Here is a 26,529-nt window from a genome sequence, read left to right as displayed (position 1 = left end):
GCAAAACTTCACACTAACTCAGAAATATTCCTTTTCTCAATTTTCAGAGGGCCTTACTTTATACACACCCAAACATCTGTACAACCTGTAATTGAATAAACACATTAATACCATAATACATACTAAGAAATTAAGTCAAAATGAAGTATAATCAAGTCTATTTTTTTTTTTTTTTAAATTTTTTTTTTCAACGTTTATTTATTTTTGGGACAGAGAGAGACAGAGCATGAACGGGGGAGGGGCAGAGAGAGAGGGAGACACAGAATCGGAAACAGGCTCCAGGCCTGAGCCATCAGCCCAGAACCCGACGCGGGGCTCGAACTCACGAACCGCGAGATCGTGACCTGGCTGAAGTCGGACGCTTAACCGACTGCGCCACCCAGGCGCCCCAAATCAAGTCTATTTTTTAAAATAAGGTTCATCATCTGAAAAATACATAAAAAGAAGATAAGATTCATCTGGTTTCCTAAATCTCAGGATGAGGAAAATCTTGCTTCTATTAAATCTCCCTGATGAACCTATCCACTGAAATAGAAGCAAAAATCTCATGAAATCAAATGCCACTACAAAGATGTGTTTCTGCATAAGTGTGCTCCATCCACTTGTCTTAACTAGGATTCAAGGTACACTGAATTTGTGGCACATTGATTTGTTCCTACCATACAACAGAAGCAAGTAATTTCTCTGATCCCCTTCCAGGCTCTCTCAACTGGGGTTCCTCATCTGAACTACCAAACACAGATAATTTGACCGTTTTCTCCAATTTCCCAAGAATGATACGTAACTAGAATCGTTCTAAATGCATAGTAGAAAAAAGTGAATTAGCTGCACACATCAGAGAACTTAGGCCATTAGGATTCCATTCTGTATACAGACCTGGAAGAAATACTGCCACAACAAGTTCCACAGTGTCACTGTGTTATTAGGCTCCAGTCATCCTAACCCCCAAGGTATTTAAAAACAAACAAAAAAACAAAACTAGGTGCACAAAACAAAACTAGGAACTTCAACAAGAAAAGATAAATTTGCTTTACTTCTACTTTCAGGAACCAGGTCTTTTCATTTGCTAATTTACTATGAATTAATAGCAATGGCATGAATGTCAATTATCTTCCCCTGCTCTAAATGGAAGGGGGTTTTTTTGTTTTTGTTTTTCTTTTTTGAGAGAATAAACCCATACAGATCTACTGACTCTTTGTTAAAGGAAATTACCAGCTCTTAAAAAAAACAGAGATAGTAATCAGTATATTAAAGAAACGAGATATTAATTTGACAGGCTTTTTCGTATTCCTTTAGCAAGCTTTTAAATACATCTTTTGATGATCATAACTGCTAAATGCAGTTGCTTTTTCACTTTAAGGTATTTTTTTAACCTTTTTTTTTTTTAATGTTTATTTTTGAGACAGAAAGAGACAGAGCATGAGCAGGGAAGGGGCAGAGAGAGGGAGACACAGAATCCGAAACTGGCTCCAGGCTCTGAGCTGTCAGCCCAGAGCCCGACGCCGGGCTTGAACTCACGAACCATGAGATCATGACCTGAGCCGAGGTCAGATGCCCAACCGACTGAGCCACCCAGGCGGCCCTAACTTTTTCATTTTTAAAGTTTATCTATTTAACTTTGAGAGAGAGACAGAGACAAGGAGAAAGAGAATCCCAATCAGGCTCCACACCATCAGCGCAGAGCCCAACACAGGGCTGGAACCCACAAACTGTGTGAGATCATGACCTGAGCTGAAATCAAGAGGCAGAAGCTTAAACACCTGTGCCACCCAGGTGCTCTTTAATCTCCCATTCTCAAGAAACTCTTGTTATTCCTCAATGTAGTGACTACAGCTGTGTTAATTACGATCAAACTAACCTTCAACTATGTTAACTATGATCAAGCCACAGTAAGGACGGCACTAGTTCTTTTTCTCAAAAAAGGAAAAGCTTTTAATGGCCCAATTTTAGGAAATGTCAGTATTTCTACTTACGTATCAAAATTATAACAATTAAAGGTAGGTAAAGAGTTATTCTATATTGAATGTGCAAAGCAGCATTAAAAACATGGAAAAAACTAAACATGACATTCTCGTTTTCAATTTATGTTACCATGAATATTGATAGTACAGAACATTAGGGCAGATAAATAACATTATTGAACATTCCACTTCAACTCAGATCTCTCACATTTGGAAACATGAATAAAAGGGCCACAAAAATGGAGGGGATAGTGTTTTCACTGTTCTAGCTGCACTCACTTGTGAACATAATGCAATGATATGGGGAGGTTTATCTTCTACAGTCAGCATCTCTAATCAGATTAAACTTCAATTTCTTTTCATGAACTGGGAAGGGAGGGGTTTCTTGATTCATTTACTGTATTAACCGTTTTGAGGTAAAGTAAATCACCACTGAACACACGAGGCGGCCAAACTCCGTTTCCTCAGATCAAGTGCACCCTTCCTCTGTTTCTACACAAAAGCACATCATTTCGCTATTTAAAATGTCCATTTCTCACAAGTGACTTTTCCTGAACTCTTGTCAACACTGCTTTTCCGAAGCACCTCGGCTCTTACTGCATCTTTTGGGCAGAGTCCTGATACTCAGCCTTTAAGAAACTGGTTTCAATGTTTAAAATGCCCTCCTCCTCCAAAGTAAGAGGAGCTCGCATTAACCATTACCTAAAGTCGCAGTTCACTGGAGTCAAAAATGCATTTTTTTCATCACACATTCAACCCATTCAACTGCTCGCAGTAGGTGTGGCTAATGACATAGACTTAAGAATTACAGTTTTATATTAACAGCCAGTCCAAAGGAGAGAACTCCCTCCTTTTTCAAATACTCCCACGTTCCTTGGAGACCCTTTGACTCTCGGCCTTTAGAAAACGCTCACCACTTGGGTCCCCAGTTAGCACTACGTTTGGCAATGGGTCTTCCGCTCACTTCCTGATACTAAAAAGCCACAAGCAAGAGGGCTGCAGGGTCGGTTGGTTTCAAAAACAATCTTTGCTCCCTTCACCCCAAGGGGAAAACGTGTGCCTCCTCCGCTGGGGACCCACTCTGAGGCGGGGGTGCACCCGGTGTCTAAAACCCAAAGCCCAGGGCGCAGCGGGAGCGGCGCCGCCAGGGTTAAGCGGCGCTTTTCCTCCCCAGAGAGGCGAGCGGGCCGCGAGGCAAAGCCGCGGCGCTCAGGCTGAAGGAGAAAAGGAGAAGGGTAAAAACCCAGCGCGGCCGCGGCCCACGTGCCGCCCGCGGGAGGCAGGGAACCGGGGAGCCGGAGAGGGGAGGGAGCCGTACCTCCAAACATGTGCGGCGAGAGGTGAGCTGGTAAGGAGCCGATCACCAGGCGCGGTCCGCCGGGGCCCCCGCCCGCCGGCCGGTCCCTGCTGCCGCCGCCGTCCTCGGGGCTGCTGTGCACCGAGTCCTGAGAGCCGTACGGGCCGCTGCTGCTGTTGGGGATGTTGAAGGAGGACTGCGCCGCGCGGGCCGCCGACGCCACGCTCCCCCCGGCCCCGCCGAGGGAGCGGCTGCGCGGGGCCGCCGAGGCCGCGGCGGCGCCGCCCGAGGCGCTGGGCTGGTGCGCGCCGGACACCTGAGCCGGAAACCTCCCCGGGGCCGCGGCCCGCGCCCCTCCGCCGCCACCGCCGCCGCCGCCACCGCCCGCGGTCCCATTGGCCCCTCCGCTGCTGCTGGAAGGTAGATCCGAGCCCGAGTAGGCGCGAGTGCGGCCGTTAGCAGCGGCCGGGCCGCTCTGCTTGGCGCCCATGTCCGCCCAGCCCCGGGCCGGGCCCGCGCGCGGCGCCCGGAGCGCCGGGAGGGCGGGAGCGAGCGCAGGAACGAGCGGGAAGGGCCGAGGCGCCGCGACCCGCGCAAGCAGCAGCCCGCACGTCCAGGACCGCCGCCCCGCGCCCCGAAGGGCGGTAGGCGCCCGGCGCGCTCTTGTGCTCGGGGGCGGCGGGCGAGACCGGTGGCCTGCGGGAGGTCGCAGGAAACGAGGAGAGGCGGAGAGGAAGGAGGTCGGGCTGCGGCGGACGCCGCTCTCTAGCTCCGGCGGGAGGGGCGGCTCAGGTGGCTGTGCGGCTGCCGCTGGTTTCGGTTCTGGTGCTCCGGGACGGGCCGCTGCCGCTCTCTGCCGCCGCCGCCGCGCTCTGCGCCCGGGGCCTCGGTACCGCCTCCTCCCGGGCGGCCGCAACTACCGCCGCCATCCTCCCGCTCACACGGCGGCTCGCGGGTGAGTGGGAGGCGCCCGCCCAGACTCCGCGGGGGCCACCTTCCCTCCTCCCCCAGCCACCCAGCTGTTATTAACGGAGAAAGAGGAAAAACGGGTGGCGCGTGAGGGGAGGACGGAGGAGGGAAGGGAGGGGCGGCGCGCGCTTCCCGGCAACCGTCGCCGCACTCCCCCCCGCGAAAGAGGGGCGGGGGGGGGTCTGGGCCACGAAGGTGGGGGTGCCCAGTAGGGGAGGAGGTTCCCCGGCCTTCACACCGGAAGGCCGAGGAGCAGCGCGGCTCCAAAGTGCACCGGGCCGGGTGTTTGGGTCGCGGGCGGTAGCCCCACCCCCACCCCCTCGCGCCGCCCGGCGGATTGGCTCCCGCCGGCCCGGCTCCGCCTCCCCGGCCGCGGCCTTCCCGCCCCGGCCCCGCCTCGCCTAGGTACAGCGGTGTGGTAGGTGCTGCCACCCGTGGACTCGGTGATGGACAGGTCGTTGGCTCCGCCCCCTCCCCCAGGGCGCGCCCCCTCGTTCACCGCGGGGCCTAAGCGGATTGGAGGGATGAAGCCCCTCTGGGCGCCAACCAGAAAGCGGCCCCTCCTCTTGCACGTGGCTCCAGGACCCTGGGTTACACCGGCTGTAGGAACTTCACGTTTTCCCAACTGAGCCTGGGAATGGCTGGGTTTTGGGTCCGGAACTTTCAGTTTGGGTGGGTGTTTAAGCTCCTCTTTGGTATTATTCAGAGCATCTCTTTTTAATCAAACAGAAGCTCAGCAATATTGATGATAAGACTATGAATAGCGAAAACAAAAGAAATAACCAAGAAGGCAGAAGCCAGCTCCATCTTAATTAGACCTATCCCGTAAAACTGACGGTGGAGGAAGCGCAGTTGGAAGAAGGAAAGATAATCGAGCCTGACCTTCAGTAGTAAAGCAAAAACTGTGGTGCAGAGAAAGCTACACCCGATTTCGGAGACCAGGGGTCTGGGTCTGGGAGCAGAAATAACTTACATGCAGTAAGCAAATTTTACCTTTTTGGACATTCGTTTCCTGACCTGGGATTAAATCCCTAGGGCACCCGCAGCCTTAAAATGCAATAATTTCTCTAGGGGCCCCTGACTGGCTCGGTCGGCAGACGGTGGGGGGTGGGAGTTTAAGCCCCCAGGTTGGGTGTAGAGATGACTTAAATAGATAAATAAACTTAAAAAAAAAAATCCCACTATGTCTCTAAAATGGAATTTAGCAAAATTCTCTTCGGTTCATTACTGTGATGTAGTATCTTGGTGACAGAGCATGGTCTGGAAATTCGTTTTGAAAATGGCTGAAGGGTCCTCTCTTGTGAAAATAGCAACCGGTATTTTTGTACAAACTGTAAAAATAAATCTCTTTTTCCATATTTGTAATGTCATTGGTGTAATTGTTTTCATCATTTAAGTATGAGAATCAAGTTTTTAAACAGAAGTAAAGAATATATGTACAGATATAGATGCATTGTGTGTGTATGTATGTATATATATATGAGAACGTATATGTGTATTTATCAATATATATGTATCAGTGTGTGTATGTACATATGCGTATATATCAGTGTATCTGAGAATGGGAAAACAAAACTATTCCATGCAAATCTAAAATTCTGTCATCTTATGTATGAGCTTACTGAAACCATTGTTTACTTGGTAAGCAGAGCAAATTTTGAAAGGCTAAAGTGGTCACCAGAATAAGTTCTAGTTCAAGAAGGTATTTAAGTGATTTGATCTGATTTAACTTTTTCTGAACGGGGTCTTCAGTGTAAAACTCTGGTTCAGCAGGAATATAGAAAAGTAACAGGCACTATGATTTAAAAAAAGTAAAAGAGTTTTGCAAGTCTCTGAGGAGATAACAACTGATAAGCTAAAGGATATCACATTCATCATTATATATGCATTTTAAAAGTTTAGGTAGTGGTGCCTGGGTGACTCAGTGTTGATCTTGGCTCAGGTCAGGATCTCACGTGATTGGTGAGATCAAGTCCACAGTCACGCTCTGCGCTAATAGCCAGAGGCGGTTGGGATTCTCTCTCTGCCTCTCCCTCACTCACACTCTCTTTTTCAAAATAAATAAATAAACTTAAAAAAAAAGTTTATGTAACTATTATATGGAGCAAATGCCATTCAGTAGTTAAAACTATTAAATGAAACGACTTAATGAAACTGTATGACTCTTAGTTGTAATCCAGATTTAGTTATATTTTGCATCATCACATCCAAACTTATATTTTTAAATCATTTTCACTCCGATGGTAATTACACCTGAAAGCACTCAATATTTATTCCTAACTAGGAAAAAAAAATCCCCTTATAGTACCAGGTTTCCAACATTCATAGCACGCATAACAGCTGGAATGTTACACATGTTTGAGCAATTGTTTGATTTATGTCCCTTTCTCACAAGACTAAATTCCATGAGAGCATGGAAAGCGTGTAGTTTTCTTGCTCACCATTGGCAGTGCTTGGCACACAGTAGCCTCTAGGTAAGTATTTGTTGAACAAATGAGTGGCCAGGAGGCCATTTACAGGCTGAATGTTGGATAGAAGAGAACACAAATTGAAATTAATTATTTAGCTCATAAACATGTGTTTTGTGTTACTCAGCACCAGGCAAAGCATGTTAGTCAGGACAGGCTAAGGTACCCAGTGGAATCAAACCCCTAACCTTGAGGGCCATGATGCAAGGAAGGAAAGCACATTTGTGAGCTCACTTGATCTGCCCTCTCATCTCTCTTCAAACGGTTTCCCACCTGAGTAGCAATCTTGGGTTTCTCTTCAAGTGGTGACTCAGGGACCCACACTCTTATCTAATGGCTACGCAGGCCCTCGGACCCCTAACAGAGCCCTTCTCTAAAACCTGTGTACCTGGCTGGCCAAGGGAAAAGGACTGATATTGAAAGAAGTTTTGGCCAAGCCTGGAAGGGTATGCATCCCTCCTACCCACCACCCAAGCTGGCAGAAATCAGTCACATGGTCTAACCTAACTGCAAAGGGGTCAGGAAATGCGGTTTTATGTGTGTGCCCAGAAAGAAAAGGAAACAGTTTTGGCAAGTACAGAGCAAGTATGTCTTTGTCACAAACAAGAACAGTTAGTTGCCTGACTGTCAAATATCTAAGTATTAAATCTTAATAAAACATTTTACAATCAAGTTAATTTAAATGAAAATTTTCTAGTGACAGTTACTGTTATTAAACCATCAAAATATAGTGAAGAAAAACTAATTTTTTGTGTGCATGTGGATCAGCTAAATTCTATCTTTTGTATTTTTAAAAAATTTTTTTTAATGTTTGTTTATTATTGAGAGACAGAGAGAGAGACAGAGCATGAGCATGGGAGGGGCAGAGAGAAAGGGAGACACAGAATCCAAAGCAGACTCCAGGCTCTGAGCTGTCAGCACAGAGCCCGACGTGGGGCTCCAACTCACAAACCTCGAGATCATGACCTGAGCCTAAGCCGGACACTCAACCAACTGAGCCACCCACGTGCCCCTAAATTCTATCTACTCTAAATTGTGTTTCTAGAAATGCTGTCTAACACAACTCTTTAATTAGCCATGTAGATCAGTGATCCACAAAAAACAGTCTCCAGATTAGCAGTATCTGCATTGCCTGGAAACTTGTCAGAAAGGCAGATTTTCAGACCCCCACCCCAGACCTACTGAATGGAAAAGTGCTTGAACAAGTCCTCTAAGTGATTCTGATGCACACTAATGTTTGAGAAAACACTGCTCTAAATAATCACTGATTAGTTTCATAGTAGAATACCATGTTACAATGTGATCACCATTTTGATTAAATGCCCTCTCCATATGGATGTCCCCTGTGACCCCACTCCCAACCTCGCCATCGCAGGTTGACTTCTGTATTCCCACTAAATGCTGTGTTAATACTTCTCCACAGCACTGATCATGCTATTGATCTTGCTTGCTTGTCACTAAATAATGCAGTCCACGATAGGCCTCACATGTATTCTATACCCCCAGCACCAAACACAGTGCCTGGCACCTTTGATGGAAAACAAATGATCCGTGAATGAATAAGTGAGTGAATGAATATTCCTACTTAAATGATTATTTTTAAAAAATGTTTTAATGTTTATTTATTTTTAAGAGAGACAGCGCAAGCAGGGGAGGGGCAGAGAAAGAGAGGGAGACAGAGTCTGAAGCAGGCTCCAGGCTCTCAGCTGTCAGCACAGAGCCTGACCCGGGGCTGGAACTCACGGACCGAGAGTTCATGACCTGAGTCGGACGCGTAACTGACCGAACCACCCAGGCGCCCCAATGATTGTTTCTTGAAGGTCATACATGACCTTATCTTCTATTTACCCTCCTTGACATCTCCTCTGTGGTAGATTTCCTCTCTGGATAGGCCTTTTTGATTCTTTCCCCATGAGGATCCTGGAGTTAGAAAACCTTGGCTTGCTATGTTTTTTCCTTGGCCCTTTTCCTTCCTTCCTCAATCTCTCTCCAAACAGGAATCCACATTAAGCTGTCACTGTGTTTTATCGTCAACCAAACAGTTCTGGCTTCATATAAAATTTGTAGCTTCTTATTATATCCTACCAGTTCTTCAAAAATTAAAAGTGCTGCTTCATCTAAATCGGTACACATGGGTATACATACAGATCTAGAACTGAAACAAATTTTATGAGCTCATACCCATGCAACTTGGGATGCACTCCATTTTCTGTTGTATTCCATTTCACTTTTGTAAAATGCCGGTCACTGCCTACTGAATTGATTTTACAACCCATTAATGGGTTGTAACCTGCAGTTTGACTAAGGATGGTCTGAATCAGTGCTTTTCAAGCTTTAGTGCACGAAAAAGAATCATCTAGAGATCTTGTTAAAGCCGATTGCCAGGCCCCACCCTCCATGATTCCCACTCCCTAGTTCAGGGTTGGGCCTTGAGCATTGGCATTCTAACAAGCAGCCCAGGGAAGCTGGTGCCACACCACTTCAGACTGTATTTAGAGAAGCACTGGTCTAAATGATGCTTTCCTGTACATCATCAGAATTGTTCTTTTCATGTCTCGGTGACTCTTAAAGAGAACAGAGTCCCAGCTCTTTAAAATTCCTAATCTTTGAAGCTTTTCGTAATCATATGAAAAAATATGTTCTGTTTTTCTTCCTCCTCACATGGTTTAAATGGTGATACTTTGACCCATGGCTTTTGAGGTTCAAAATTACTTTGAATTGTTAAAGCACCACACATTGACAACATTGGTGGCCAGAAACCCACACTGGAGCAGATAAGCTAGTTTTGGGCTTGTCAGTAAAAATACCTGATTAATGGAGCACCCGGCTGGCTTAGCTGGTAGAGCTTAGTGGTATAGAGATTACTTAAAAAAATAAAAATCTTAAAAAAAAAAACAAAAAAAAAAAAACCCACACCTGACTGCTGGGTTTGCTGTGACCCCATTTGAATTTCAGTTTAGGTGAGTCTCTTCTCTTTGGCACTTACTCTTTTCTGTGCTTCTCTTCCCTCTCTTGCCCACTCTTTTATTATTATAAAACTTAAAAAAAGTATTTAATCCCAGTGTAGTTAACATACAGTGTTATATTCATTTCAGGTGTACAAGATAGTGATTCAACATCACCCGGTGCTCACAAGGACAAGTGCACTCCTTAATCTCCACCACCTGTTTCACCCAGCCCTCACCTGCCTCCCCCCTGCTAACCATCAGCTTGTTCTCAATAGTTAAGAATCTGTTTCTTGGCTTGGCGCGCTCTCTCTCTCTCTCTCTGTTTTCTCCTTTGCTCGTTTGTTTTGTTTTTTAAATTCCCACATTCATCTTTCTCAGGCTGACTTATTTCACTTAGCAGTATTCTCTCCAACTCCATCCATGTCCTTGCAAATGTCTCGCCCACTCTTTTATTTATTTATTTATTTACTTACTTACTTACTTACTGATTTATATTAAGCAAACTCTACGGTCAACAAGGGGCTCGAACCCTTGACCGCCAGATCAAGAGTTGCCTATGCTACCAACTAAGCCAGCCAGGTGCCCCTGTCTGGCATAGTCTTAAGGCCCTCTTGCAGGCAGCAGGACTTGAGCACTTTTTGCCAAGGTCTCTGCCAGCCCACATTTCCTCTCATTATAGTAGGTAAAAGATGGCCATGGTTTTGCCTGGTTTGTTTTTTAGTGTTACACACTACAAACTCTCCTTCTCTGTCTCTTTTCTTTTACAATACCCAGTCTCTTTACCAAACTATAGGACTGTCCGTATTATTACCTATCTTTAAATAGGTTTCATTTCTTTAAAGACATAAAAGGACCATCTAAAATTTATCTTAATACATCTTAATACAGAAAACACTGCTTAGGATTTTAGTGGTGATTAGAAACTTGTCTCTTACATTGTAAAACTGAAGTTAGTTTAGAGGAATATTTAGGGACCACATCATTGGGTAATTTTTTTACAGAGAACATCCATAATGTATACAATGCCCTTAACACACTTTTACTTTTCTCTGAGTACGCCAAGAGAACATCTTTTCCCTTTACTCGCATTGATGCTTTAATCAATCATGCCTGTCTTCCAAAGGAAGGAGCCAAGTGCTACAGGAGTACAAGTGCACCCACCATGAAGTGGGCGAGCTCAGGCCAGAGTTAGGTCCTGGCTCTGTCTAGCGCTGACTGTGGGATTTAGGGCAAACTAGTGAACCTGGCTAAACCTGTTTCCTCTGTAAAACACAGATGATCATAATACCAGTCTCACAGAGGAGTTGCGAGTCTCAAGTGACTCAGTCTCTGTTTGAAAAGACTTTGAAATTTGTTAATAGATACACGCATTTTTATCTCAGTGTCATTATCTCTAGCAAGTTGTACTAATTTGCATATGATCTGTAGCGGGTCGTGATATTGTCACATATACCAATACTGGTACTGATTTTACTACTTTGTGCAATTTTATTTTTTTAATTTTTAAATGTTTATTTTTTATTCTTATTTTTGAGAGAGACAGCACACAAGCCGGGAGGTGGGGGGGGGGGGGGGGTAGGGAGACTGAGAATCTGAAGCAGGTTCCACACTGACAGCAGAGAGCCTGATGAAGGCTCAAAGTCACGAACTGTGAGATCATGACCTGAACCCAAGTCGGATGCTTAACCGACTGAGCCACCCAGGTGTCCCGTCCACTTTGTGTAATTTGAATGCATCACTGACACTTAATGCTTTATGGGTGATAATTGTTTAGTAGTGATTTACTAAGAAATATGTACATCATGAATCTTGAGGACACTCTGACATATCATGATGGCCAGCCTACATCTTTCTACCATGGGACGGATGGGTGTGCATGCATATATATCTCGATGAAATTTGAAAAGAAACTATCACTGAGAGACCAGGATTATCTATTTGAAATCTCTAATATTTAAAACTTTTTGGGGGTGCCTGAGTGGCTCAGTCGGTTAAGCGTCCGACTTCGGCTCAGGTCATGATCTCACAGTTCGTGAGTTCGAGCCCCACGTCGGGCTCTGGGCTGACAGCTCAGAGCCTGGAGCCCGCTTCAGATTCTGTGTCTCCCTCTGTCTGCCCCTCCGCTGCTTGCACTCTGTCTCTCGCATTGTCTCAAAAATAAATAAACATTTAAAAAAAAATTAAAACTTTTTAAAAAATATCTTTTGATTCTAGAGGGCAGTTAAATTACACTTCCACTAAGGAGACTTTGGGGTCCTGAATAGGATTAAATGTGCTGGAAAAGCACTTCATGTTAATCAATCGGTGACCAGATCCCTAAGCCATGTTAAACATAGATTCTGAATCATTTTCCTTTCTAAATACAGGTCGAGACACAATGTCAGCACCTATCTTTATTACATAAAAATAACTTAATTCTTTCTTATCAAAATGGCATAAAGTAGTAACCAGAGCTTAAATATTTATATTATGCTCTACTTTCAATCCACTTTGGCTTGCGAACGATATTTTTTAAAAATCGTTAAAAGCCCTTATTTTAAAACCCTTAACACAAAACAACCACAACCCATGCTACTGTTCCTCCATTATGAAGAAATCGCTCAGATTCCATACCTAGCGTTTTCAAAGGAATCCCTGATCTTTATTAGGGACCTACTGTTGAAAAGGTATAACGCTCAGTGGAAAGGTGTGACACGGGGTCAGTATCAAGGGAATTTTCCCAGCCTACTGAAGTGAAGAAGAATCTGGGGAAAAAATAGTTCTCTGCTACATAATGCATGTGGCTCCGCCCCCAATGCCTATGCTCTCTCATCCCTGCTTCCTACCACTGGTTTAAATCACTATGGTTAGACATGAATGATTAAAAAGTCTTATAAGACATTTTCCCTTACCACCTCCTCCCCCCCCACCCCCCAGAGGTAGCCAAAAGCCCTAGTAAAGGCAAGCTCCCTATTTTTGGCCTATAGATTGCACAAGCCTCCCAAGTACGGAAACTCTGTTTCTGTTTTATTTTTAAGTCCCTACAGTGCCTGCTTGTAGAGCTCCCAGACAGTGTGCACACACAAGACATTCAGTAACTGCTGGGGATCACGAGGGCTAGCGGTGATAACGCATGTCCTGAATTACTACTGACTTAACAGGCTGCTATTACCACATTACGTTTGTGTGGGCCACATTTGCTGTCTTCTGCACTCTTGGGCCAGGGCAGCCCGTGCCTTAGGTAGTCAATTCCCTTAGAGTTGCTACTGATTGATATATGCTCTCAGGTTGGGCCAGATTGGAAGTGGTAAGCTCATAATTGCGGGACTAACTTTCCTGGGAAACGAGCAAAAAAAAAAAAAACAAAACAAAAAGAAAACCCCACAAAAAACCAAAGCAAAACAAAACAAAAACCCAGAGCAATAAAAGCTACTGTTCAGTTCAACCTGCCCCACCCCCCATTTCCCAAAAGCCAGCTGGGCTCTCTGGCTGTACTCTAGAGGCCACAGGCCTAAACTGGGGAGGTTTCAGAACATAGCCCCGATCTGAGTCCGTCCCTGGTGCCTGGAGACATCGGGATACCTTGGGACCCAAACCGGAGATGTCTTCGTTCCTTAAACCAAAAGCAACTGCATGTCAGTAATATGTCAGGCCCTGTGTTTAGCACAGGGGATGCAAAGTTCAGTCAAACAGGGTCCCTGCCTCCAAAAACCTTACAGCTTATCATCAGGGACACAGACATAAATAATGAGATGTATCGAATGCAGTGTGGTAAGTGCACGCCGGAGCTGAGTGCAGGGATGGGGGTTGGGTGAAGGACAAGGATGCATTCCCAGAAGTGATAGTGAGCTGAGTCTTGAGAGAGAGAGAGCTGGCTTCAGCAACTACAGGCATTCCAGGCCGAGGGAACGTGAAGCGAGGGAGAGCTTTGAGCCTCTGAAGCGCTGCAAGCAGCTCATTGTAGCTGGAATGAAGAGGAGGAGGCCTTGAGGTGAGCGAACAGCCTGGGAAAGTAGGTTGAGGCAGAGTCTAAGAGGCTTAGTGCGCTGGGCTAAGAGGTTGGAATCATTCCAGAAGGCAAAAGGGAACCACCCTGCAAACAGGGAAGTAGCGTGATTGTATTTACAGTTTAGAAGGATAACTCAGGAGGCATTTTGGAGGATTTATTGATAGGAGGGGGGAAAAGAGTGAAGCAGAAGACTGATGTAGGGCAGATTCAAACGCTACAGCATGGAGCCTGCTTGGGATTCTCTCCCTCTCTCTCTCTCTCTCTCTCTCTCTCTGCCCTCTCCTGCTCGCAGGCTCTCTCTCTCTCTCTCTCTCTCTGAAAATAAATAAATAAACTTAAAGAGAGAGAGAGAGAAGCCTCCACAGGTCCTGGAAACCAATTGGATTTTGTGCATGACTGAGAAGGGACGCTCAAGGGTGACAGGTAAGCTTTCTGGTCCCTGGTATCTCCAGGTGGGAAACATGGGGGAAAGATCAAGTGTGAGAAGTAGGGAGACCAAGTCAGGTTTACAAAGCAGAACAAAACCGGCCTTTAGGTTGTGGCAAGGCATGGGGTTAAGTTCTCTTGGCTTTAGACACCCAGCCGATGTGGAATTTTCATGGAGGGGTACGTGGGTTACTTTAGTCAGGTTTCTCCGAGCCCCGGATTGCATCTTGCACAACGCTTGTCAGCGCTGGAGCCCCGTCTCCTGTTCTCCGTGTGTGTTCACCCTGTACTAGCTGGGTGCCATCCCTAGGAGAGACCTCCCGAAAATGGGGAGTCACAAGGGGCAGCAGAGTTAGTGCTGTGCAGTCAGATTGGAGGGCGACCAAATATTAATGCTAGGTGTGGCAAATTTATTTTTCTTCATTGTTAACATTCCAGGAACGAAGGAAATCCAGGGCTTGATATTTTCTAACACGGTCTACGGTACAAACAGCAGGGTCCTATTACACTAAATTAGGCTATTAAAAGGCTCAGCACCTCAAATATTGCATCGTTTATTATTTTTAAAATGGTGACTACGATAGGCAGAAAAATGCCCACCTAAAGATGTCCATGCGCTCACCCCTGTGAATATGTTACCATCTGTGGCAAGAAGGACTTTGCAGGTGCAAATAAATGAAGGAACCTGAGACAGGGAGATTGTCCTGGATTGTCTGAGTGGCCCCATGTAAGGACAAGGGTTCTCGAAAGTGAAAGAGGGAGGAGGAGGGACAGAGGAAGTGGAGTGCGGTGCAAGGAAGACCTGATTGGCCGCTGCTGGCTTTGAACACAGAAAGGGACTGCAAGCCAAGGAATGCCAGTGGCTTCTGGAAACGGGAAAAGGCAAGGAAACGGATCCTTCCCGAGAGCCTCCAAGAAGAGCACAGATCTTCCAACATCTTGATTTTAACCCAGTTAGACCCATTTGGGATTTCCAAGCTCTATCTAGAGCCATAAGATGATAGATTTCTGTGGTTTTAAGCAACAAAGTTTGTGGTAACTTGTTACAGCAGCAACAGGAAACTAATGACTATCCTTTAAGGTTTCAGAACGCCCCCTAGCCCCCGGCTATAACCTGCCTCAAAACCAGAAAAAAATCTAATAAACATGACCATGAAATCCTTAAATCTTTATGTGGTGGATCATACGTATTTCTTCTTGGCTCCCTGCCCCACTCTTGAGCCATGGTAGCATAGGACATTGTGGTCTCCTGCAGCCGGGCACTACCAGTATCTACGGTGCTTTTAAAAGACCCCACGTGGAGCATAGATAGCCCCAACGACGTCCCATCACCTGCCTCACAACAGCCTCTCAGACCGCCTTCTAAATGCAAGCATTGAGATCAGAATGCCATAGCATTAAAAGGAGCAGTCTTGGGGTTTTTGTGTTTTAAAATACCTAAGCGGACGATAGATTTGGTGAAATTGCGGTTCTGAAGATAGGCCTGCGTTTGCCAGGACTTGAAGAAGGCCCCTGGGTGAAGTCTGGTACGAGTCCCACAGAGGAAAGAAGGTAGCAGCTGTGAAAGCCCACACTGACATCTAGTGATACAAAACTGCACTGCCAAAGGCTTGAAACTTGAAGCCGGCTGCATGGATGGGCTCCTTGTTTCTAAAGCACAAGTGCCCCCCACCCCCCCACCCCCCCCACCCCCCCCACCCCTCTCCAGGACTCAAGACTCAGTGCAGACCAGGGGATTCCAGCTCCCCCGCAGGTGGGGCCGGGGGCAAGGCAGGCTCCTTTAACACTTGTGTGAACCTGTCCAAGTTTAACCACCTGAGAGTCCTAGCTCTTAAGTTTTTGAAATGATTATTTGCACACATTGTAAAGCTAAAACATTTTACTTCTAAAAACCTTTTCGTGCTTCCAGTGGTTAGACACTTTAATGCCAAATGAGTTTTTAAGAGCATGTATATTTTCTAGGTTCACAGAACAATTGCTTTGGGTGTGATGTCCTGAGCAAGAAATAACCCACATCAGGGATGGAACGAGGGCGGCAGGTACGTATGCCCTTCTTTGCCCCTAGAACTTGATCCCCATTAGGTTTTCATCAATTCTGAAGCTGAAAGCACAGAAGAAATGGCAAAGAATGCCCCATCCATTTTTTTCCATTTTTTCCCTATGCACATGGTGAAAATAAGTCAACAGAGGTAAGATTTCTATGTCTTTCCTTAATGGGGGCAAAATTAGAAGCAAGGCTGAATTTTTAACTTTTTTTTAAACGTTTATTTACTTTTGAGAGAAAGAGAGAGACAGAGGCATGAGCAGGGGAGGGGCAGAGAGAGGGAGACACAGAATCTGAAGCAGGCTCCAGGCTCTGAGCTGTCAGCACAGAGCTCGACACGGGGCTCAAATTCACCAACCGTGAAATCCTGACCTGAGCCAAAGTCGGATGCTTAACTGACTGAGCCACCCAGGCATCCCATAACAAGGCTAGATTTTAAAGGCTAGTGCAGCAACCCAGGTAGAAAATGATTAGCTGTATGATAATGTGAATGTACTTAATGCCACTGAGCTCTATACTTAAAAATGTTTAAAGTGATAAATTTTATGTCGTGTATATCTTACCAGAATAAAAAATTAATGAGAGGCTGACCCACATCAGTAGCAGTGGGCATGAAAGAAGATTCCACAGGTCTAATCAAATGATTGGAGGCAGATACATTTTCCTATCATTCTCATGGGCAAAACGTGCACATTAACTACAGATGAACAAATACTAACCTCTAGCACACTAATGTCCAAAACACTCTTACAACCTTCTCACTGAAACAAACAGACCTAAACATCATGAAATAATCAGATCTTACGATGTGTTTTTTTCATACCCGTAGAGCATTTTCTTCTGTGACATGTTAATATCAAGCTTCGAGCAATTCATACAAATAGGAAAATAAAATGTGCTGCACTAAAAACACATATTTTGCAGAGACAGGGCAAAATGGGGGGGAAAAGTCCATTAGGCATCTTCTGATTCAGTTTTCACCGTCAAAAATACAAGCGGTAAAAGCATTTCCAGAATTCAGTTACTTCCGTGAGGCAAGGAAAAAAAAGGAAAGATAAATAGGAAGGAACTTCAGATATGACTTGTGCAAACAACAGATTCATAGGTTTGGAAAAGACAATTTGTTGCTTTTCAGAACTTGTAATACATTGTGATTCACTGAACTTCTAGGGAGGAATTAGAGGAGATCTTTAATTTCTTCAGTAAAACATTTCAATTAAATGTTCAAATGTACGTCTATCTGGTTTCTCCAGCATATTTTTTAAACAGATGGCATACTACTAATAAATTTTGTTATCTCTTCATCACCATCTCCCACCAATGATTGGGTGAAGAAGTGAAAAATACTGCCAAGACCAGTACTTTTTTTTTTAATGTTTATTTTTGAGAGAGATAGAGACAGGATGTGAGTGGGTTAGGGGCAGAGAGAGAGGGAGACACAGAATCTGAAGCAGGCTCCAGGCTCAGAGCTGTCAGCACAGAGCCCGACGCGGGGCTTGAACTCATGAGTTGTGAGATCATAACCTGAGCCGAAGTTGGACGCTCAACCAACTGAGCCACCCAGACGCCCCCTGCCAAGACCAGTAATAATGAGGAGAATGACAGCTACGGTTAGGATTTCATTTTAATACGGTAGGATTTTTGTTCTACTGAATTAAGATTGTTTGATAATAACTCATGAGTTTCAGTAGGAAAAGAATTTCCTCTGTAGCTCACAAAGAACCTAAAATGTACATACCACTCCAAAAAAAAAAAAAATTTTTTTTTCAAAGCCCCACCATGCAGAAAATTTACTTAGCTTGATATACACAGACTTCATATAAGGGGAAAAACAATGTCTGTTACCTTCAATGCCCAATATTAGAATGACTGTGGCTTACAGTCAAATTTGAAATGATGATGACGCGATAAATTGAATAATAGGAACTGTCTTGTTTTTCATAGTTAGTGTAATCAAGCTAATGGCTTTTGTATAATTTTCCAAACTACTTAATGGATGTTTTATGATTTAAAAGAATTCGCTTTCTTGTCAGACAAAATATAAAGAATCCAGATTTTCTGGTTTCTTGTATTTATTTGTATGTGTTGGAGCAGTCATTCTAGGCATTGATCTATAAACAAATGCCAGTCTGTGATGAAATATTCATAGTGAAATAAAAAAAATTAGGACAATGCAGTAGTTGCTTTTTTTTTTTTTTTATCTATATAGAGCTCAATGTCTTCAAACAGTATGATGATTCCTAAAAAAATTAAACATACAATTACCATATGACCCCCAAATCCCACCTCTGGGTTTACACCCAAAGGAACTGAAAGCAGGGACTCAAACAAATATTTGTACACCCATGTGCATAGCACCATTATTCACAACAGTCCAGAAGTGGAAGGGACCTGTGTCCATCCATGGATGAATGTAACATTGTAACACGATGGAATATTATTCAGACCTCAAAACGAAGGAAATTCTGACACGTGCTACAATAGGGATGAACCTTGAGGACATTACGCTAAGTGAAATGAGCCAGTCTCAAAAAGACAAATACTGTATGATTCCACTTATATGAGGTAACTAGACAGTAGCCACATTCATAGGGCAGAAAGTAGGGTGATGGTTCCCAGGGGCTGCGGGGAGGAGGATTTCGTGACTCGTTAACGGATACAGAATTTCAGTTTTGCAAGATGAAGAGCCCTGGAGATGGGTCGCACAGCAATTGAATTTAATTCACGCCATAGAACTGTACCCTTAAAAACAGTTAAGATGATACATTTTGTCTTATGTATAGTTACCATAATTAAACATTTCTTTAAAATTTGTTAAAGGGAGGGGTGCTTGGGTGGCTCCGTCAGTTAAGCGTCCAACCCTTGGTTTTGGCTCCGGTCATGATCTCACAGTGTGTGAGTTGGAGCCCCGCATCCGCCCCTGTGCTGACAGCACGGAGCCTGCTTGGGATTCTGTCTCCCTCTCTCTCTGCCCTTCCCCCTCTCGCTCCCTCTCTCTCTCTCTCTCTCTCTCTCTCAAAATAAATGAAAATAAACTCTAAAAAATTTTCTTAAAGCTAAATGTATTCAATTTGCAAGACTTTCCTTTCGTTTAAGATCATGTCCCTTCTATCCTCATGATAGTTGTAGATGGCAGTAGTTTGGGGGCGGGGGGAGAGATTTGTTTTTTTGTGTATTTGGGTTTTTCTTTTTTACTTCCTTATTTGACACAATAAACGTTTGCACCCTGTTATTGATTCCTAAACTCAGTTTGAATTTTTATGGGCCTGTGAAACCAAAAAGTTGGCGAACCATTGCTCAAGAGATCAGTGGTGCTCACCTTTGTTTTTCCTGCCTGTCCCAATGCACTGGAGTGAATGATAGACCTCCATCAACCTCAGTAGGGCTTATTGTCAGCTGGAATTTTGGCCTTAAAGGGGCAGTGTGCATGTCAGAATGGCTGGGAGTCATGAATATTAGATGGGCCCCAGGGGGCTCTAATAGGGCCCTCTCCACAACCCCCTCCCCCCTGCCTTCCAGGTGACATTGACTCCTCCCCAAACCTAGCTAAACTGAGAATTCTTGCTTAGTAATATTCATCCATCTAGGATATTTTAGAGGGGCTAGAAAGTACTTGGACATTTCATTTGTTAATTCACCCTTTTGCCTTCTCTACAGGGCTGTCTTAGCCTCCCAGAAAATTGGTAGGACTTCCAAAGAAGGCAAGTCCTTCTGAAATCTCCAACAACTAATCCCCTAGAGAAGGGTTTCTTTATTGCTAAGACTAATTCTTTACACTGGGATTTAAATACACTTTTCCTTACTCTTTCAGGCTAGCTTGTCTAAATATTCTTGGTCATTGTTCCCTCAAGGAAGAAATGGAAGAGATTAAGTCAGGTCTTTCAAACTGCAGGTTATGACCTGTTAGTGGAACAGAAGACCAGTTCAGTTAGGCATGCCCAGGATTTTTTTTTTCCTTAAAAAAATTTTTTTTAATGCTTATTTTTGAGAGAGAGAGAGAGTGAGAGAGAATGAGTGGGGGAGGGAAGAGAGAGATGGAGACACAGAATCCAAAGCAGACTCCTGGCTCTGAGCTGTCAGCACAGAGCCCGACGCGGGGCTTGAACTCATGAACGGTGAGATCATGACCTGAGCCGAAGTGGGACACTTAACCGACTGAGCCACCCAAGGGCCCCAAGGATTTTTTTTTCTAATGAAAGAGAAGTGTGTTGAAAGACTAGAAGATATCAAAGTGCATCACATGTAGTGAAGGTTAATACTATTCCATGAAACTCTGTATATATTCTGGGCCAACACATAAAATGTGTCTCCTAAATCGGGCCATAGTCAAAAATGTTAGGAAACCATTGGATTCATTAAGTGATCTGTGTAATCTGTTCTAGCTTAAAATTCTATAAAGCTCATTTTACTAGTAAACACAGAACCTTCCCTTCACCCACACCAGCTCACCACCCCCCTCAGCAGATCCAAGAGCTCTTATCTGTCCTTGAGAGTCCTGTGAGCAATTTGCCTTGACTCCTTCATGCAGACCCAGACATTGGGCCTTCCTTTGACTCTCTCCTGGCCCTGGAATAATGATTTCATAGTGCTTCTTCTACTCTATTGTAATTGGGTTTTTTTTTGTCCATCTCCCCAGCAAGCTGTGCGTGTCCTTTAGTGAGGTCTGTTGCACATAAAGGAATGAGGGAAGGAAGGAACCAACAGTGTATTTGCTTAAGAGAGTGGTTCTCAGCCCTGGCATCACATCAGAATCCCCTGGGAAGCTTTTTAAAAGCCCAGGACTCACACCATACCCAGACAATGAAACAGAATTGCTGTCCGTGGAGCCCCAACATCAGGACACTTTCAAGCCCCCCCTGGGGAGTCCAGCATGCAGACAAGGTTGAGACCCAAGGGCTTAGACCAGGACCTCGGGATCTTGTTATGATGCACCTTCTGATTCCCTAGGTCTGCGGTGGGGTTCAAGATTCTTTCTCACGTACTTTCCAGGTGTTGTTGATACTGTTTGTCTGCAGACTACACTTTCAGGAACAAGAGTAGAGTGTCTGATGGAGGCTGGCAACATAGAATAAGCCGAGACAGCAAAATCAAACAGACCTGAAAGCCAGCAAAGGTGGTGACCAGGCATGTGGTTTCTGGAGTAAAGTGCCTGGCACAGTTTCTTACTAGCTATGTGACCTTGGGCCATCTACTTAAGAGTTTTCCCGTCTGATGATGGTAACTCATAGAGTGGTTGTGAGGACCAAACATCACGCTTCCGAAAGACTCAGACACATACATTTGCATTATCAGTAGCATGATTATGTATCCCAACTCCACTTACTAGCCTCGTGCCCTTGGCAAATGAACTGAACCTCTCTGGGCTTCAGCTTCCTCAAATGTGAAATGGGAAATCATAACATCCATCTTACGAGATGGGCTTTACATGAAGAGACGGCATGTAAAATTCTTAGCACGGTATTTGACCCGTGCACGTGATCAATAGATGGTTATTCCTCACATTAGTTTCATTTGAATGGGGATAAATCATTTTGGCCTCCCATAGGTAATTCTCCATTTAGCCATCTGCCAGCGCTCAGAAACTTCTCCTGCCCCCACCCTCCACAGGCCCCGGGCTGAGGGCCAGATGACAGGAGATGCAAAGCTCATCTCACTCTTTATTTCAACGTGTTATACTTCAACAGCAGGACCTGTTTTTATTACCCTACTGAGTTCACATGGGTAGCTTTGGGCAGCAGCAATTATTGTCCTTATTAATTTATAGACGAAGAAACAGACATGGCTCTGACATGTTGGATTTTCTCGAGCAAGTCCCATATGAAGGACGAAAGCTCCTAATTCTAATCAGAGCCAGAGAAAATACTCCTGACTTCATGCTTCTTTAAATCCTCTCTTGCAAAACCCTTTGAAGACTGTAACATTCCAGGTGTTGGACCGGATTCCAAGAACCCACGGCAGAGGTGTGAACAAATTGAACCTCTGCAGGATCACAGGCTAGGGGTCTGGGGGAGGACGGGGAGCAGCAGGCTCTGACAGGTGGGGATGGGGACAGACCGCATATGAGGTGTCACAGAAGAGGTGCTGTTGTGGCAGTGAAGGTTCAGGAGGAGTTGATAAGTGGGAAGGGGGGGAAGGCGTTCAGGAAGAGAGAACAGCATGGACAGTGGCGATAAGGTAGGAAACTGCTTGGGATGGTCAGGTCAGTATGTTTGGGGAATGGCAGGTGGCCAGAGTGGAAGAAGATAGAGCTAGAAAGTCAGCCTGGGCCAGACTCTAAGGCAGATAAAAGAGCTGGGATTTCATCCTGTTAGCCGTCAGAGGATGACCACGTAATTCGTCATCCATCTAGGTCACTTTTGGGAGTAAAAGGGCAGGTAGCCCAGAGGGAATAAGAGAACACCCAACACACAACTGCCCTGGTCCAGGCTAACAGGGACGTCCAGTCACCCTCGCTCTGGAAAAACCTGAAGGCCGGACACTGTTCACGTTTGGGTGTATGAAAGCAGATTCTGGTAGCAGTGCAGATTGGAAAGGAGAGGCCGTGCCTACAGTCGGGCAGATAGCTGGGAAGGCAGCGGGGGGGTGGGGGGGTGGGGGGGGTGGGGGGGGTGGAGAGGAGAGATGTCCAGGAATGGTTTTGTCAGAAATGCAGTGGATTGAATATATGGGGACAGAGGGAGGGGGAGGGAGAATATTTCATGACTCAGAATTATCCAGGCTGGGTGATGTGAGGACTAAGCTAAGGAAGACAAGAAGAGGAGCAGGTTTGGGGGAGAGCTGGTACAGTCCGAGCCACGTCGAGTTGGAGACACTTGCTCAAAACCGTTGTCAGTGTCAGCGTCCCACAGGCGGTTAGGGCTCAAGGCGTGGAGCTCACAGGTGGAGACTGGGGACAGAGACTGGGTCACTATAGATAACGGTGCTAGGAGGAAGTTGCTGAAAATCACCAAGGGAGAGGAGCTAGGGAGGGAGAAAATATGAAATATGAAACCTAGGATGCACTTGCAAGAAACGGGAAGGGGCTGGTGGGAGAAGAGGAGCTGGGGAAGAAAGATGGGGTCAGAGCGGGTAGAAGGGCAAACGGGAGAGAGAGTGCCCCAGAAGGTGATAGAAGGAGCAGGTTTGGGGACTGACGACCGATTCGTTCATTCAGGACCCTCAGCTAGCATGGGATGAAGACTGACACCATTCTTGACGCGAGAGCGTCCATCGTTGTTCAACTTTCTGGAGCGGTGGGAGTGGGACCCTGGCCACACAGCACGTTGAAGGCAGCAGGGGCATGAGTCCTCGAAGCCAACTCTGGACCCTTTTCCCTGGAGGCTCCGATGGATCTGAAGGAGAAGGAGCTTGCAGTGGCTTGAGGGGGAGGCAATTTCCCTGCTTCCTCATGCTGTTTACTTCTGAGTCTGGTGGAAACATGTGGTTAGGAAATTAGAGGCAGAGACGCTGAATTTACCCCAGGTCCCCTGGGTCTCACTTTCACAGTCTGGGAGCTGAACTTGAAGCGTTTTTTCCTTGTCCAGAGCGGTAGCGGGTTTAAGCAATTGTGTTGAGAGTGTTTTTCAGCCCCAAATCTTGATGTCTTTGCTTGTATTCGGATGTAACTTGGTAATGGCCCAGTTAGGACATTGCAGTGTCTGATACTTTCGCACACACATCGGTGGTGTAGGCCACGAGCGCTTTGTTATTATAAACAGTGAAAAAAATCAATTGAAAGAAGTTTACTTAATGAATATTCATGACTCTGTGCGTAAGACCAAAGACGGATGAATCCTGTGCCCTGAGAGCAATTGGGTTATTTGTCTCATTATTGAGTTGTAAGAGTTCGTTATTTATAGATGCCGGAGAGCAAACCTTACAAGACACATGATCTCCAAATATTTTCCCCTATTCTGTGGGTTGTCTTTCTACTGTAATCGTGTCCTTTGAAGCACATTTTTTATTTTGAGAAGATCCAGTTGGTTTATTTGTTGGCATACGAATGTTCATAGAATTCCCCGTAAGGTTGGTAGTAATGTCCCAATTTTAGTACTTTTATTCTTCTCTCGGTGTCAGTCCAACTAAAGCTTTATAAATTTTATGAGGTTCTCATCAATTGACAAATGGGCAAAGGATTTGAATATGCATTTCTCCAAAGAATATTTGCCAATGCCGATGAGCACACAGAGGGATGTTCAACATCATTAGTCTACCCATCATCTACTAGGATGGGTAGAATAAAAAAAAAATAAAAAAGAAATAACATGTGTGGGTAAGGATGCACAGAAATTGAAACCCCTTGTGATTGCTCACAGAAATGGGAAATGGCACGGCCTCTTTGCAAAACAGTCTAATTGTTCCTCAGAAAGTTAAACAGAGACCTTGGAGACACCCCTACCCCAGAGCTGCCTGCGCTGCCTAGCCGTGGTGAACCCCATGATGTTCTCCAACATCGCCACGGACAACAAACCCTTGGGCCGCGTGTCCTTTGAGCTGTTTGCGGACAAAGTTCCAAAGACAGCAGAGAACTTTCGTGCTCTGAGCACTGGGCCGAAAGGATTTGGCTCTAAAGATTCCTGCTTTCATAGGACTATTCTGGGATTTCTGTGCCAGGGCAGTGACTTCCCACACCATTAATGGCACTGGCGACAAGTCCATCGATGGGGAGAAATGTGATGATGAGAATTTCATTCTGAAGCACATGGACCCCGGCATCTTGTCCATGGCCAATGCTGGACCCAACACAAATGCTTCCCAGTTTTTCATCTGCACTGCTGACACTGAGTGGCTGGATGGCAAGCATGTGGTCTTGGCAGGGCGAAAGAGGGTATGTTGCAGAAGCCATGAAACACTTTGGGTCCATGAATGGCAAGACCAGCAGGAAGATCACCATTTGACTTGTGTTTTTATCTTAACTACCAGACCATTCCTTCTGTAGCTCAGAAGAGCCCCCTTCACCCCCATCTGCTCAAATTGTTCGATAATCTTTGTGCTTTCGCTGCAGTTCTATGGGTTCCACATTTTCCTTACTCTCCTCCAAGTCTAGCTGGATTGCAGAGTTAAGTTTATGATTATGCAATAAGAACTAAACAAACAAAAATAGTTAAACAGAGAGTAATCATGAGACCCGGAAATTCTATTTCTAGGTACATACCTAAGAGAATTAAAAACATGTGTCACGCAAAAGGGTGTAAACAAATGTTCATAGCAGCATTATTTGTAATAGCCAAGATGTGAAAACAACCCAGATGGCCATCAAGTGATTAACAAACACAATGGAATATTATTCTACCCTAAAAAGGAATCATGTTACATGCTACAAAATGGATGAAACTTGAAAACACTATGCTCCGTGAAAGAAACGAGATGGAAAAAGCCCCATATTCTATGATTCCATGTATATAAAATGTCCAGAGTAGGTGAATCCATAGAGACAGAGAGTGGCTTAGTGTTTTCCAGAAGCAAGACAGGGGGAGGTGAAAAGGGGGTGACAGGGTTCCTTTTGGGGTGATGAAAATGCTCTGGAATTAGATAGGGGTGATGGTGGTACAACTTTGTGAATGTACTAAAAACCATTTTTTAAAGGATACTTTAAAAGGGCAGATCCTATGGTTGTAAACTGTATCTCAATTAAAAATTAAAGACTTCATGAACACCATTAGGCTCTTGACCCCACCATTTTCTCCCAATTTGTCTTATCGACTCCTGACCTCACTGCCTTCCCCATACAGATCGGTTGTCTATGCCTTCACCCACAGTATTGCCTCTGTCCCTCTGTCTGGAATGATGTCCTGTTCTCCACCTTGTTTGCAAGACTAACTCCTACTCATCCCGCAAAACCGCAAGCACTTTTTTCCTGCAGAAAGACTTCCTGAACCCTCCAGAGTTCATTTCTTCCTCCCCTGTGTCCCGCCCCCCCCCCTTTTCCCTCGTATATACTTGCAATATTTATCACACAGGTCTAATTACTTTGTTTAGGAAATGAGCTCTTTGAGAGAGAGAATCCCGTTTTAAAGCCTGTTCCCTCCTCAGGGCCTAGAACAAATCGTTGCAATTAAGTAAAGGTTTGTTGAATTGTAGTTAAAGTTAAAACTGTATTTCATACTGCATTAAGTATGCAAAATACTGCATTTTTTGGTTTTGTTTTAGAAAGCAAGGAAGAGATGGGCCCTTCATCAGACAGTTTTTGGCTTTATTGATACAAATCTATTCTAATTGTTCCCCAAGGATTTCAAAAGGACTAAAATGCCTTAGCACCAAATCCCAACATTCCTGGCACACAAGCATGGCTGTACGAAGGGACGACTCTTTCTGGCTGGGCAGTGTCTGTGCCGGGCGAGCAGGCAGAGGCCTCACAGGTGAAGCTTCTTCATAAACGCAGTGACCAAGGAAAAACCAATTGCCGCTTTCACCTTGTGCTCGTGTGATCGAGATGATTCTGCCGCGCTG

The 26,529-nt window shown here is 45.1% G+C and overlaps 1 protein-coding gene and 1 pseudogene across 2 annotated transcripts in view; one reads left to right on the top strand and one right to left on the bottom strand.

The window, feature by feature from the left end:
• The window catches only part of ZNRF2 (zinc and ring finger 2), a 98,533-nt gene extending 94,775 nt beyond the window's left edge, over positions 1-3,758 (bottom strand). For both annotated transcript variants that reach the window (XM_045495201.1, XM_045495202.1), the window contains exon 1: positions 3,280-3,758. In XM_045495201.1, coding sequence (XP_045351157.1) covers positions 3,280-3,748 — 469 coding nt within the window. In that variant the 5' untranslated portion in view covers positions 3,749-3,758. The remainder of the gene's footprint in view (positions 1-3,279) is intronic.
• A 9,508-nt stretch (positions 3,759-13,266) lies between these two features.
• Positions 13,267-25,722, top strand: LOC123607272 (annotated as a pseudogene).
• Positions 25,723-26,529: the final 807 nt, after the last annotated feature.

This window comes from Leopardus geoffroyi, chromosome A2 (assembly GCF_018350155.1).
Source record: "Leopardus geoffroyi isolate Oge1 chromosome A2, O.geoffroyi_Oge1_pat1.0, whole genome shotgun sequence".
NCBI classification, from domain to species: domain Eukaryota; kingdom Metazoa; phylum Chordata; class Mammalia; order Carnivora; family Felidae; genus Leopardus; species Leopardus geoffroyi.
This window is presented reverse-complemented; position numbering and strand designations above follow the sequence as displayed.